General features: G+C 43.1%; 1 protein-coding gene across 1 annotated transcript in view; it reads left to right on the forward strand.

Annotated features, from left to right (window-relative positions):
- The window catches only part of LOC124593675, a 106,655-nt gene that overhangs the window by 15,877 nt on the left and 76,100 nt on the right, over nt 1-14,678 (forward strand). The window contains exon 2 of the mRNA XM_047131968.1: nt 7,156-7,314. Within this exon, the coding sequence (XP_046987924.1) occupies nt 7,156-7,314 (159 nt within the window). The remainder of the gene's footprint in view (nt 1-7,155; nt 7,315-14,678) is intronic.

Genomic DNA, 14,678 nt, shown 5'->3' on the forward strand with positions numbered 1-14,678 from the left:
AATAGTGATGGGAGCTTTTAGGACGAGTCCAGTGACCCGCGTCCTTGGGGAGGCTGGAGTACCTCCATTGCAGGTCAGGCGTGCACAATTGCTCACCAGTTATGTTGCACACGTTTATAGTTCTCCTGCTCATCTGAATTATCAACTCCTTTTCCCATCCACGGTGGTTCATCTCCCTTCTATCTGAACTGGAGTCCTTGCCTTTACCACCGATATTCAACGTCCAATCGCGTACACCTCCATGGTGTACACCAAGGCCGCAGCTTCGCCTAGACCTTTCACACGGCCCAAAGGACTCAGTTCATCCCGCGGCTCTCCGCTGTCACTTCATCTCGATTCTTGACATGTACCAAGGCCAGGAAGTGGTTTACACCAATGGCTCGAAGGCTGATGGTCACGTTGGCTTCACATATGTCCATGGAGGACATATTGAACAGCATTTCTTGTCCGATGGCTGCAGTGTTTTCACTGCAGAGCTGGTGGCTACATCTCGTGCTCTTGAGCACATCCTTTCATGCCCTGAAGAGTCGTTTCTTCCGTGTTCTGACTCCTTGAGCAGCCTACATGCTATCGACCAGTGCTACCCTTGTCATCCTTTGGTAGTCCATCTATGCCCCGAACAGTCTGGTCATTCAGTGGTATTTGTGTGGACCCCAGGACACGTCGGAATCCAAGGCAACGAACTTGGTGACAGGCTGGCCAAACAGGCTACGTGGAAACCACTTATGGAGATCGGCATTCCAATAACTGACCTGCATTTGTTTTTACATCGCCAGGTTTATCGGCTTTGGGAGACGGAATGGCATAATCTCAGTACACACTACAAACTGTGTGTCATTAAAGAGACTATGAATGTGTGGCAGTTCTCCATGCGGGCCTCTCGCAGGGACTGTGTGGTTCTCCGCCAGCTCTGCATTGGCCACCCACAGCTACCTCCTGCGCCGTGATGACCCGCCTCAGTGTCGATGTAGCGCCCGGTTGACAGTGGGCCATATTCTGGTGCACTGTCCCACTTTGACTGCCCTGCGAGGAAATCTTTTGTTACTGGACTCGTTGCCGCTAATTTTATCTGACAACATCCCATTGGCTGATTTAGTTTTATGTTTTATTGATGAGGTTGTGTTTTATCATTTGATCTAAATTTTAGCACACGTCCTTTGACCCTCTGTGTCCTTCATCGTAGTGCTTTTAGGGTGGAGGCTCTAATGTGATGCAGATGGCTGGCATCTCCTTTTTATTCTCATGGTCAGCCAGCCATGGTAATCTGTTTTATTGTTTTAATCTCTTCTATCTTTTCTTGCGTTGCTGTGGTTTTCTTCTCCCCTTTTTTCTATTTAAGTGTTTGTTGCCCTTCCATTGTTCTTGTGGTTTTTCCTTTCTCTCCATTATGTGTTTTCAGTCTTGCTTGTTTTATTCTCACCCTTGTGGCATTGTTTTGCTCGGAACAAGGGACCGATGACCTAGCAGTTTGATCCCTTCCCCCCTCTTTTAAACCAACCAACCAACCTTAGCTCTTCACAAGACACAGTCCCAGAGCCGGATTCCATCCACAACCAGATGATCCAACACGTGGATGTTCCCCAGAGGCAACAGCCCCTCAGGGTCTTCAACCACATTTGGCTCACAGGTGATTTTTCTGTCACAGTGGTGAGACAGTATAGCTATTCCCGTCCTTAAGTCCGGGAAAAACCCAAAGTTTCTCGACAGCTACCACCCCCACCCCCACTCCATTTAGCCTTACGAATGTACAATGTAAACTGCTCAAAAGAATGGTCTACTTCAGATTATGTTGGCTACTCGAATCTCGGGGCCTTTTGTCTCCGTATCAGTGTGGCTTCCAGGCAGGGCGATCTCCAACTGACCATGTACTCTGATTGGAATCAGCCATTCGACAGGCTTTAACTCACCGCCAGCACCTTGTCGCGGTCTTCTTTGACCTACGTAAGGTGTATGACATGGCTTGGCACCATCACATTTTATTTACCCTCTATGACTGGAGCTTCCATGGTCCCCTTCCGATTTTTATCAACAAGTTTTTATCTTACTGGTTCTTCCAGGTTTGAGTTGGCAGCGTCCACAGATTCAGCAGAATGGTATCTCACAGGCTTCTGTGCTAAGTGTCACAGTCTTCCTCATTGCCATCAATGGGCTTGCGACCTCTGTTGGGCCTCTGTTTGCTCTGGCATTGTACGTTGACGATTTTTGCATCTGGTGCAGCTCGCACTCGGTAACGTCTGCTGAGCGCCAGCTCCAATGCGCCATCTGATGAGCCTCTGTGTGGGTCACTGCCCGTGGCTTCCAGTTTTCTCCCTCCAAAATGCAGGTTATGCATTTTTGTCGTCGAGCCACAGTACACCTCGATCCAGAACTTTATTTAGGCAACCAGCTCCTCGATGTTGTAGCACAGTCCCGTTTCTTGGGCCTCTCTGGTAACAAGCCGACATGGCTGCCCCACATTCACCACCTAAAGACTACATGTTTGCGGAAGCTTAATGCTCTCTGCCTCCTGGCCCACACATCTTGGGGTGCAGACCGTTCCACTCTTCTCCATCTTTACCGAGCTCTGGTCTTAATCAGACTAGATTGTTACAGTCAGGTTTATGGCTCAGCAGCTCCTTCCACTTTGAAACTCCTTGACCCTGTCCATCATTGGGGAGTGCATCTGGCTGTTGGAGCCTTTCGCACCAGTCCTGTTGATAGTCTCCTCACAGAAGCAGGGATTCCCCCTCTGCACATTTGACGGAGCCAACTCCTTGTTTCTTACGCAATTGCCATTCACCAGGTCCCTGACCATCCTGTGTACCCTGTGCTCTTCGCCAATGAGAGATGTCTCGTTCCTAAAACCTGCCCATGGGTGGGATTGCTGGTTGGCCTGCTTCTCACTTTCCTCTGTTGGGATCTCCATTTCCACTCACTGGACTGCACCTTGTGTTTTTCCTCCCATTCCCCCCCTCCCCCCTCCCCTCCCCTCCCCTCCCCTCCCCTCCCCTCCCCTCACCCACGAATTAGGACTGATCTATTCCAAGGTCCTAAGGTCTCTGTTGCTCCTGTGGTTTACTGGCGTCTTGTATGTGCTATCCTTGCAGAGTTTCAGGGTGCCACCATCTTTTACACTGATTGACTATTGATAAGGTGGGATACACTTTCACCCCTTCTACTGGCTTTGAGCATCATTTATTGCTGGGATCATGTAGTGTGTTCACAGCAGAGCTTCTAGCTATTCACAGGGCCCTCCTTTTTGTTTCTCAGGCCTCCCTGCAATGTGTTTTAATTTGTTCAGACTCCATGAGCAGCCTGCAGGCAATCAACTTAGCAGATGATCCACAGATGGTTGACCTGGTCCTCAGTTTCCTCCATGAAAGTGGTTTTTATTTCAAGATATAAGGTTCTCCTGTAGTCTTGGAGCAGGGGCAGGTTGGTTGTGATTGGAACTACTTTTGCAGTCTTCTCGGTCTGTGACCGCATGACCTTTTTTCCCAGTTTTTAGATCTGGTCTCACCTTTTATGCTTTTACTGGGTGTGTTTAATGTTCATTATTTTATAATTTGAGTCCCTTGACTGGATCTGTCCACTTGTAGCAGATGCCCTTCCTTCTGTAACTCACTTTGGAACTGTGGGACTAATGACCTCTCCACTTGGTCCCATACCCCTCTCAATCAATCAGTCAATCTGTACACAGTTATGTATTCACTTCTTCAATTGTTCATTTTTCATGAAGTTGGGAAACTTCTTTGTGTGTCACCTCATTGGGCCATCAACTTCGGTGTTCTTACTCGTTAGTTTATCAACCTCATATGGTCTAGTGCACCAGTTTTGGAGGTAAACAGAGCACACAGCAAATCAAGAGTAAGGTAGAGGGGGAGGGAAAGGGGGGGTCGATAAGTTATTTTCTCTGCAAGAAAGACTGCCAGAGTTCATGCCTTTGCCAGTATAAGAGCTGAATACTGTTATAACTTTTAATTGGTCAATAATGCATTGCCTCGACTGACAAGAGGTACCATATAGTACAGGAATCATTAGCTATTGGCGTTATAACACATGCTGAGCTGATCTCGTCATTCGCACAGGATGCTGTGGATGGATACATCCGACAAACCCACTGAGGGTGAGAAGGCCATGGATGTATATATCTGTTATGTCCACTTAAAGGATTAAATAACAAAATAAAGAAATATTACTTGCACATGACTCCGACAAACAAAAAGAAGCAGTATATCTGACGTTAATGTTGAGAGAAATCTTGATCATTTAAGTAAATGGTGCTTTAAGCTAAACTAACTGTATAAGCTGGAAAATAACTGTAATAAAACAAAGTTGCTGGGCACAAGCTCAAAGTAACAGATAATGGGAGAGGACAGAAACATCCAAAAGCTAAGGCTAAATCTGCAAAACAAAACTAAATTAGGAGGAAATAGTTTCAACAGCACAGGAAAGTGCTTACACTACACTCAGCCTAGATATTAAAAAAGTTACTGAGTTAAAATGACATAACAATAATATAAGACCATGCCCCCAGGGCCTAATTTGTCACAACCTTCTGTAACTGCAGTGTATTTCAGGCAGGCACAACCTGTCTTTGCAGTGGCTCCACCATTAAGACAATAGTACACAGGAAAACACCAAATACTACAACTGTTAAAATAACATAAAGGTGAATCAGAGCTAAACCACCGGTGAATTCACAACTGATTTTTTTGTCGAGCACAACCGGCACGACACTCTTCTAGTACACAGCCGTTCAAGTGCGCACACCATAGGTGGTATTCAGTTATGTACGGTCTTCACTGGAGGCAAGATGCCAGGAACCCATGTCTGTGTGCATATAAGTTGCCATTAGCTCAGGCCTAAACTTCATACCAGTCTGCCCCACTACTGACCAAGTGAACTTGCAGCTCTGTCCATATCATGCACACTGCTGTCTCTGTTGTTCTCTTATTGAGTCTTCTGTCTTTGGCTCTCCACAGACTGACTGCTCCAGTTGAGCCCACCGTTAGATTGATGTCTGAAATACTCCTCTGTGATACAGACAAGGGGGATATTGAGTCAGTAACTACATCACTGAAGACTAAGGACTCTCATGGATGTGGTGGAGTGCCTAGCAGAACATTAAAGTACTGTGCTTCACTTGGTAGCCCTGTAGTTAAACGTATTTGTAATTTTTCCTTTAGGAATGGTCAGTTTCCTGAATGATTAAAGTAGTCAGTAGTAAAGCCACTGTATAGAAAGGGATAATGGGATAATGTAGACAATTTTAGACCTATTTGTATGCCATCAGTGATGCTAAAGTTACTGGTAAGGCTGTATGTAAGGATAATTGATCATTTTATATCACATAATTTGCTATCAGATGTTCAGTTCGACTTTAGAAGTCAGTTTAACAACTGAAAGTGCTATATTATTTTTTCTCTGTGAGGTACTGGATGGGTTAAAAAAAAGTTTAGAACGCTAGGCTTTTTAATTTAACTAAGGCATTTGATTGTGTTGATCACAAAATATTGCTCTGGAAGTTGGATCAGTATGGAACATGAGGAGTAGCTCACAATTAGTTCACCTCTTACTTTAACAACAGACAGCAAAAGGTCATTCACAGTGCTGAGAATGGCTGTGATGTGCGATCTAATTGGGGCACAGTCAGATTGGGGAGGGGGGGGGGGGGGGGGGAAGGAGGGTGCCCCAGAGATCAGTGTTAGGGCCATTCCTGTTTCTTATTTATGTAAATGATATGCCCTCTAGTATTACAGGTAATTCTAAAATATTTCTGTTTGCTGATGACACTAGCTTGGTAGTAAAGGATGTTGTGTGCAACATTGGCTCTGTTTCATATTGTGCAGATCATGATATAAGTTAATGGCTTGTACAAAATAAACTAACTCTAAATCACAGTATGACTCAGTTTTTGCTTTTCTAACACACAATTCAACAAAACCCGACATTTTAATTTCACATAATGGGCATATGATTAGTGAAACTGAACAGTTCAAATTTCTAGGTGTTCAGATAGATAGTAAATTGTCATGGAAAGCCCATGTTCAGGATTTGTTCAGACTTAATGCTTCCATTTTTACTGTTCGAACAGTATCTGAAGTAAGTGATCGTTCGACACCAAAATTAATTTACTTTGCTTATTTTCATTCACTTATGTTGTATGGTATTATATTTTGGGCTAACTTTTCCCATTCTCAAAGAATATTTTTGGCTCAGAAACGGGTAGTTCAGGAAATAAGTGGTGCAAGTTCGCAAACCTCTGGGCGACCCCTGTGCACTGGTCTGGTATTCTGACATTGCCATCTCAATGTATATATTCTTTACTGTTGTTTCTTGTTAACAATATCAGCTTACTCCCAAGAATTAGCAGCTTTCACCCAGTTAATACTAGGCAGAAATCCAATCTGCAATTGGATCACACTTCCTTAACTCATGTGCAGAAAGGTGCGCAGTATACTGCTGCATCTATTTTTCAATAAGCTACTACAAGAATTCATCAATCTTAGCAGTAATCCACTGACTTTCAAATTGAAACTGAAAAGTTTCCTCATGGGTCAGTCCGATTCCGTTGAGGCGTTCCTTGAAAAATTGAGATGATTCTTATGTTATATTGTTGATTGCTGTACTTAAACTTATGGCTTGACTTTTTTTGGGTTCATAAATATTCTATTTACATCTTTATTACTTTTATGTTGTAATTTCATGTAGTGACACGTTCCATGACCTTGGAGATCTGCTACTCTATTTGGTCCTACGGAACTTGAGATGTGTAAATAAATAAATAAATAAAAACAGCTAGAGCAGGCTGGCTCTGTCAGCAAACTACCACATTTGACATGTCCATTTTAGTAGGTAGAATTCAATGTGCTGCATTCCACCAAGGACATTGCTTTACTTTATGTATATCAATTCTTTTTCATGCCGTTCAGCACTGCTATTTTGGTGAGTTGTGGCCTGTTCTCATAGATTATTTCAGAACATGAACTTTTCAATGTCAGTTCAGTTCTGATAATTAGAGACACAAAACATCTGAAAGTGTGTGGATTATTATGTAGACAATGTGATGATTTTTTTAGTGAACAATGTTAGTTGTAAGAAAATTGGTTTTCCTAAAAGCAACTACAATGTTGGTACATAGCCAGAACTCACCTACAGTATTTATTGTTGCAGATATACGAGTATGACCCTCTCCCAAAGAAAATGTGCCATCGCTGTATGTTCCAAGTCGATGGTTTTTATGAATTTAGAGAAAATTGTTTGAAGACTGAACAGTACTTAAAATTACAGCTTCCATGGATGCCACGTAAAGCAAGTAATGGGAGCACTGATGTGAGTTTCAATTTTTTTTTAGCTTATTTACTAACACTTTTGAGGACAGCATAGTCCTCTGTAACATAGAGCAAGACGGCTAAGGCAGTGTTAATGCACTTACATTCAGGAGAAGTGGAGTTGGTATCCTTTGTGGCCATTTTCCACGGTTTTCCCAAGTTGAATATTGGGATGGTTCCATTGATAGCATCATGCCAGCTACCTGCCCTATTCTCCCCAGTTGTATCCTAGTTTGTGTATGTTTTATATATGTGTGTATATTATTTCTGTGATATATGTGACATGGCATGTACTGTTGTGCCAGTTGGTGAAACAATGGATGGGTGGATGGATGAGTGAATGAATGAATTAATTAATTAATTAATGAATAAATAAATAGATAAAAGTACCATGAGGTGATTTTGTTGGCAAGCTTCCATCATGTGATTATCTAACAAGTATTAAAAATGCACAAAGTTTGCCAAAGAGGACATTTTAATTCAGCAGTGAGGTTGAGACTTTTGCACGCAGCATGTTTCTGTAAATACACATGTTAGAAATTCATTTTAAGTAAATTGTATTATAGGTCTTAAATGTTCTTACAGCTGTGAAAAAGCCAATCTCTCCACCAATCTGGTATTCCAAGAATACTAAATCTGTGAAGTTAGCAGGAGCCTCTGTTGAGGCTGGAATGGAAGGAGAATGATCATATAGGCTCACTCATATTTAAAGAAAGTGGATGACTTCAGGATACTGGGAAAATGCAACCAGTCTGCAAAGGTGATTGCTAACTAAACACCTGTGCAATCCATCCTAAGATATTGCTCAGATGTGTGGGATCCATATCAGTTAGGACTAACATGGAGCATTGAAGGCTCACAAAGAAGGGAACAACACATGTTTACAGATTTATTTGACTTATGGGTGAGCACTGTCGAAATGTTAAAAAATCAGAAGTGACACACACTTGAAGACACAACCCCGTAACCCTACTTACAACATTTAAAGAACTTGCATTAAGCGAGGGATTTAAGACTATGCAACAGCTGCCTATATGACACTCCCCTAAGGACTGCAAAGATAAAGACTAATTACAGCATGCACAGAGGCACTGAAGCAATCATTGTTTCTACTCTTTATGCACAAATGGAGTAGGAAGAAACCCTAATACCAGCTACAACTGAAATTACCCTCTTCCAGGCATGTTACATTGGTTTGCAGACTAAAGTTGCAAAGGTAGATGTTGTAATGGCACATTGAAGCAGCAAGCTGTTCTGTAAGGATTGCTGGATGGTTCAGTTACTTGAGCACTGTGACTAAATTCAAGTGTTCACATTTAAGTAATCACTCTAAAGGAACCTGTCAGAAATGTCATTACCAGTTAATTCCTTTTCACTATTTTCAGTTTATAATGTTTCACAAGACACACCCATATAGCTGAGTGTGTCAAGCTCCTGCTTCTGGGACATAGGGAGGCATGCTGGTTCCAGATTGAATCTGCATTGTGGGTTAACAACAGGAAGTGGTGTGCCAGCTAGCCTGAATTTGGTTTATATGCAGTTTCCCACATCCACCTACGTAAATACTGCACTGTTTCCAGGTTTTGCCTCAGTTCCATGCTGCCCAAACACTTTGAAAAACAGTTTTACTTTTTACCAGGCGATATGTGCTATTTACAGACAGAAGGTGCCCAAAATTTAGTTACATAGTAGCAAAGTGCCACTTGAAACTAGTATCTCTTCAAGGAAATTAGTTGTAAAGATACAGGCACCATAAAATTCACATCCTGTATAAAGACACAAGTATGTGTTTTAACCCTTTCGTGGGCAAAATTATTGAGCAGTTTTTTTTAATGAAGGGAGAGCAGATAGTACTTAACGGATAGGTATATTTGTCATATAGAATATCAAATTTGCTCCAACTGTGAAAGTGAGGTCACACAACAAGGTGGGAAGTATTCTTCCCACAGCACTTCTGTGGAGTTAAAAGACAAAAACAACTTTTTCATCATGTTATATTTATTTGATAAATTTACTTCTCTTGTTTCAATGATTGTTCACAATTACTTGCCATGAAATTTTTTGAAACATGGTTCCATGCAAAGTGGTAAGTGACAATATGTACAAACACAGCGAGTGCTCTTTTCCGCAGCTTTGGTACTACAATCACAGCACATCCAGTAGGTTTCTCCTAAAATGGGTTGATGCTCCCCTACAGCCACATGACGAAAATCTTCAGGTACTTTACCCCTTTTTGCCAGAAAGACAGGTTTTTGTCCACGCCTTTTTTGGGATGAGGAGCCAGCGATCAATTGTCTGGCTAGATGGATCCTGTATGTGAGCTGATCATGCTGTCCTCTTTCTCTTTTACTTATTTTCCACAGGATAAAACTGTTCACTGCAGCAACGTCTACCAGGAAATAAAATATTCTGTGCCATCATTTTACAGAACGTCTGCCAATAGTATACCTTTCTCGTAATTGATCAAACTTATCGTCACCACTCATTATTTTGTTGTATTCTGCCACAACTTCAGGACAAGAAATCTCTATACTAGTACCATCCTTGTTTTTCCTTTTCACTGTGGCTGTTTCTCATGGGTCATGAATTGAGGACAGAAAGTGACTGGATGGTTATCCATCCATTTTACTGCAGAAATGGGTCCTTTTGTTTCAAACTGGAATTCTCCTCATTCCAATTTTACGTTTTCCTTCATAAATTTGGATAAATCAAAAGTATTTACCTTATACTATAGCTTTGAGGAAAAAATCACAAAATGTCACGCAAACAGCACTGAAAGGCTCCTCTACAGAGCAACACTCAGCTATACAATGCCTCTGCGCGAAGGTACAGCAAAAATGGCAGGAACTTCCGATTGGAAGTAGTACCCTATACTGTTCACTAGGGTGGTAGGTGGTAGCACCGTACAGAGGTGGGAACTGTGAATCCCACAGGACTAGGCGCGAGTTCATTGTAGTGGAAAGCACGTTTCCCACGGCTCATGAAAGGGTTAAACTGGACTTTATGTGGACAGATCAGTAAGAGACATGTTAAAAGAATGCAAATCAGTAAACAGTAGAATCTCTTGTATAACTGTAATGGCCCAGATGCTCTGTATGACTTTTCTGAATATAAATGATCCTTGTAACATTGAAGAAAAGCTAAGGGATCAGTTCTGTAGCCAAGTAGACTTATTCAAAACACAATGTTAAGATGGAATGTAATGCAACTACCATTGCTCAGGCATCATATAGAGGTGGGCTACGTACAAGGTTTTGTGGTCGCAGTTACTTATCTGTACTAACGGTCTGACCGGACCATGTTTTGGTACCTTGACGCAGCAGACTCCTTTCTCAGGATACCAAGTCTATGCCAGCTGAAAATCTCAAATACCAGTCACTACAAAATAAATTCCTTGACGCACATGTATTTCACCTCAATTACATACATTCCATATTACAGCATATGACTTCAACAGAATTCACAATACATATTAGTCTTCGTCATTTCTGCTCTGTTTATCCTTCCTGAGTTTCCCTTGACAATTGACGTCATGACCATTATTATGCACCGCAAGGTTCTGTGGTCCATGGCAAACCTCTGAGGTGGGTGAATGTTTTCATGTAATAACCGCTCCAACCAGCAGGTGTTGATATGAAGTCCAAAACACTTACTTATAAAATAACAAATGCTTGGTCAGGGTCATGTCTGCCCATTGTCGATTACAGAGACAGAGAGACAGACAGAATAACACATCACTTTCTCCAAAGTGATATGTTAACAGCTCATATCCCCCCCCTCCCCCTCAGACAAAGGATGCGACAATTCAATTGTGTAAATGGCTAAAAATATGTTTAACACTATTATATTATGAAAAGGGTAGTTGCTACTAACTATATATGAGAGATTCTGAGCTGCAGATAAGCACAATAAAAAGACTGTTGAAAAGTGAGCTTTCGTCCAACAAGGCCTTTGTCGAAAATAGACCCCCCCCTCTCTCTCTCTCTCTCTCACACACACACACACACACACACACACACACACACACACACACACACACACACACATATTTTCGGGGACACACAACTCACAAACACATGACCACTGTCTGGCTGCTGAGGCCAGACTGCCAGCAGAAGCGCATGATGGGAGAGGAAAGGCAATTGGGGTAAGGAGTAAGGTGGGGATGGGGAGGGTAACAGGGTAGGAGTGGGGGATGGTAAAATGTTGCTCATGGGAGCGAGCAGGGACAAGGTGGAGAGAGGTTAGGGCACCTAGGTGCAGTCTGGAGGCTAGACAGAGGGCAGGGGGGAGGGGATAATAGAAAAGGAGAGGAGTAAAAAGACAGTGCATTGGTTTAACAGAGGGCTATGTAGTGCCAGAATGGGAACAGGGAAGAGGCTAGATGGGTAAGGACAATGACTAGCAAAGATTGAGACCAGGAGGGTTACGGGAACATAGAATATGTTGCAGGGAGAGGTCCCACCTGTGCAAGTTGGAAAAATCGATGTTGGTGGAAGAATCCATATGGCACAGGATGTGAAGCAGTCATTGAAATGAAGAACTTCAAACTGGGCGATGTGCTCAGCAACAGGTTGGTCCAGCTATTTCTTGGCCACAGATTTTCGGTGGCCATTCATGCAGACGGACAGTTTTTTTGCTTGCCATGCCCACATAGAATGCAGCACAGTGGTTGCAGCTTAACTTGTAGATCACGTGACTGGTTTCACAGGTAGCCCTGTCTTTGACGGGATAGGTGATGCTTGTGATGAGACTGGATTAGGTGGTGATGGGAGGGTATATGGGACAAAACTTGCATCTAGATCTATTACAGGCATATGAGGCTTGAGGCAAGGGGTTGGAAGTGGGGGTTGTGTAGGGATGGACAAGGATAGTGTGTAGGTTCAGTGGGCTGTGGGATACCATTGTGGGAGGGGTGGGAAGGATAGTTGGCAGGACATTTCTCATTTCAGGGCACGACAAGAGGAAGTTGAAACTCCGGCGGAGAATGTAATTCAGTTTCTCCAGTACTGGATGGTACTGAGTCATCAGGGGAATGCTTCTTTGTGGACTTTGGGAGATGGTGGGTGACTGGAAAGATAAGGCATGGGAGATCTGTTTCTGTACAAGGTTGGGAGGGTACTTACGATCTGTGAAGGCCGCAGTGAGACTTTGGTATATTTTGAGGGGGACTGCTCATCACTACAGATGTGACATCTATGGGTGGCTAGGCCATACAAAAGGGACTTCTTGGTATGGAAAGGATGGCTGCTGTTGAAGTGGAGGTATTGCCAGTGGTTGGTAGGTTTTATACGCTCAGAGGTATTGATGTAGCCATCTTTGAGGTGGAGGTCAACACTGAGGAAAGTGGCTTGTTGGGTTGAGTAGGACAAGGTGTGGAGGAATGTGGATAAGGTGTCCCCACCCTGGATCCAGATAACAAAGATGTCATCACTGAATATGAACTAGGTGAGAGGTTTGGAATTCTGGGTGTTCAGGAAGGATTCTGCTAGATGGTCTGTGAATAGATTGGCTTAGGATGTTGCCATTCGGGTGCCCATAGCCGTACCCCGCAGTTGTGTGTTGGTAATATCTTCAAAGGAGAAATAATTGTGGGTGTGGATGTAGTTGGTCATGGCGACTAGGAAGGAGGTTGTTGGTTTGGAATCCATCGAGTGTTGGGAAAGGTAGTGTTCAATAGCGATAAGGCCATGGTCATTGGGGATGTTAGTGTAAAGGAAGGTGACATTAATAGTGACGAGCAGGGCACCTTGTAGTAAAGGAACAGGAACTGTGGAGAATTGGTTGAGGAAATGGTTGGTATCTTTTGTATAGGAGGGTAGGTTGCAGGTAATAGGCTGAAGGTGTTGGCCTACAAGAGCAGAGATTCCCTCAGTGGGGCCACGGTAACTGGCCACAATGGGATGACCTGGGTGGGTGGTTGGGCTTATGGATTTTAGGAAGCATGTAGAACGTAGGATTGCTGGGAGTGTTAGGGATGAGGAGAGAGATGGACTCCGGGGAGAGGTTTGGGATGGGCGTAAAGGTTTAAGGAGAGAAGGAGATGCTGCTGTATTTTTGGGAATGGGGCATTGTGGCAAGGTTTGTAGGTGGATGAATCTGACAGCTGGCGGAGACCTTCTGCCTGTCCCATACAGCCTCCCACCACCACCACCACCACTACCTACTCCAGTCCAGTCACAGAAATCACGTATTCCATCAAAGGCAAGGCTACATATGAAACGAGTCATGTGATCTACAGGTTAAACTACAAGCACTATGCTACGTTCTATACTGTCATAAGAATAAACCTGATGAAAATATTACACTATGTATTTTTCTGTGTTTGCTTGAATCTCATTGGATTTCATTTCGTATGGAGCAGAAACCAAGCCATGTCCTGTATAATCAGGTATGGTCATTGTTGTTGTTGTTGTTGTGGTCTTCAGTTCTGAGACTGGTTTGATGCAGCTCTCCATGCTACTCTATCCTGTGCAAGCTTCTTCATCTCCCAGTACCTACTGCAACCTACATCCTTCTGAATCTGCTTAGTGTATTCACCTGACCAGAAGTCTTGTTCCTCCTGCCACCGAACTTCACTGATTCCCACTAGGGATATGTTTTATGCTGTGTTACAAGCACATAGACTGAGCTATAACTCGGGGTAACTTTTTTACTGGCACATTTAAATTGGACAGCACTGGCCGGCCACCTGGTCCAGGTAATGAACTGCGCAGTTGCAGTTCAGACATAAAAAGAGATGAGTAGAGAGTGTCATTTAATTGGTAAAGAGAATGAAATAATATTTGGCAAAACTCCAGCACTACCACACACTTCTTAAGTGTCCAAACAGAATTCATAAGATTCTTCATTCTCATCTAACATAGTATTTTAAGAAAGCATCGCTCCTGTGAAACGCAACTCGCCCTTTTTTCACATGATATCTTGCGAACCATGGATGAAGGGTATCAGACGGATACCATATTCCTTGACTTCCAGAAAGCGTTTGACTCGGTGCCCCACTGCAGACTCCTAACTAAGGTACGAGCATATGGGATTGGTTCCCAAATATGTGAGTGGCTCGAAGACTTCTTAAATAATAGAACCCAGTACGTTTTCCTTGATGGTGAATGTTCATCGGAGGTGAGGGTGTCATCTGGAGTGCCCCAGGGAAGTGTGGTACGTCCGCTGTTGTTTTCTATCTACATAAATGATCTTTCGGATAGCAATGTGCGGCTGTTTGCTGATGATGCTGTGGTGCACGGGAAGGTGTCGTCATTGAGTGACTGTAGGAGGATACAAGATGACTTGGACAGGATTTGTAATTGGTGTAAAGAATGGCAGCTAACTCTAAATATAGATAGATGTAAATTAATGCAGATGAAT

Source organism: Schistocerca americana, chromosome 2 (assembly GCF_021461395.2).
Source record: "Schistocerca americana isolate TAMUIC-IGC-003095 chromosome 2, iqSchAmer2.1, whole genome shotgun sequence".
Classification (NCBI taxonomy): Eukaryota; Metazoa; Arthropoda; class Insecta; order Orthoptera; family Acrididae; genus Schistocerca; species Schistocerca americana.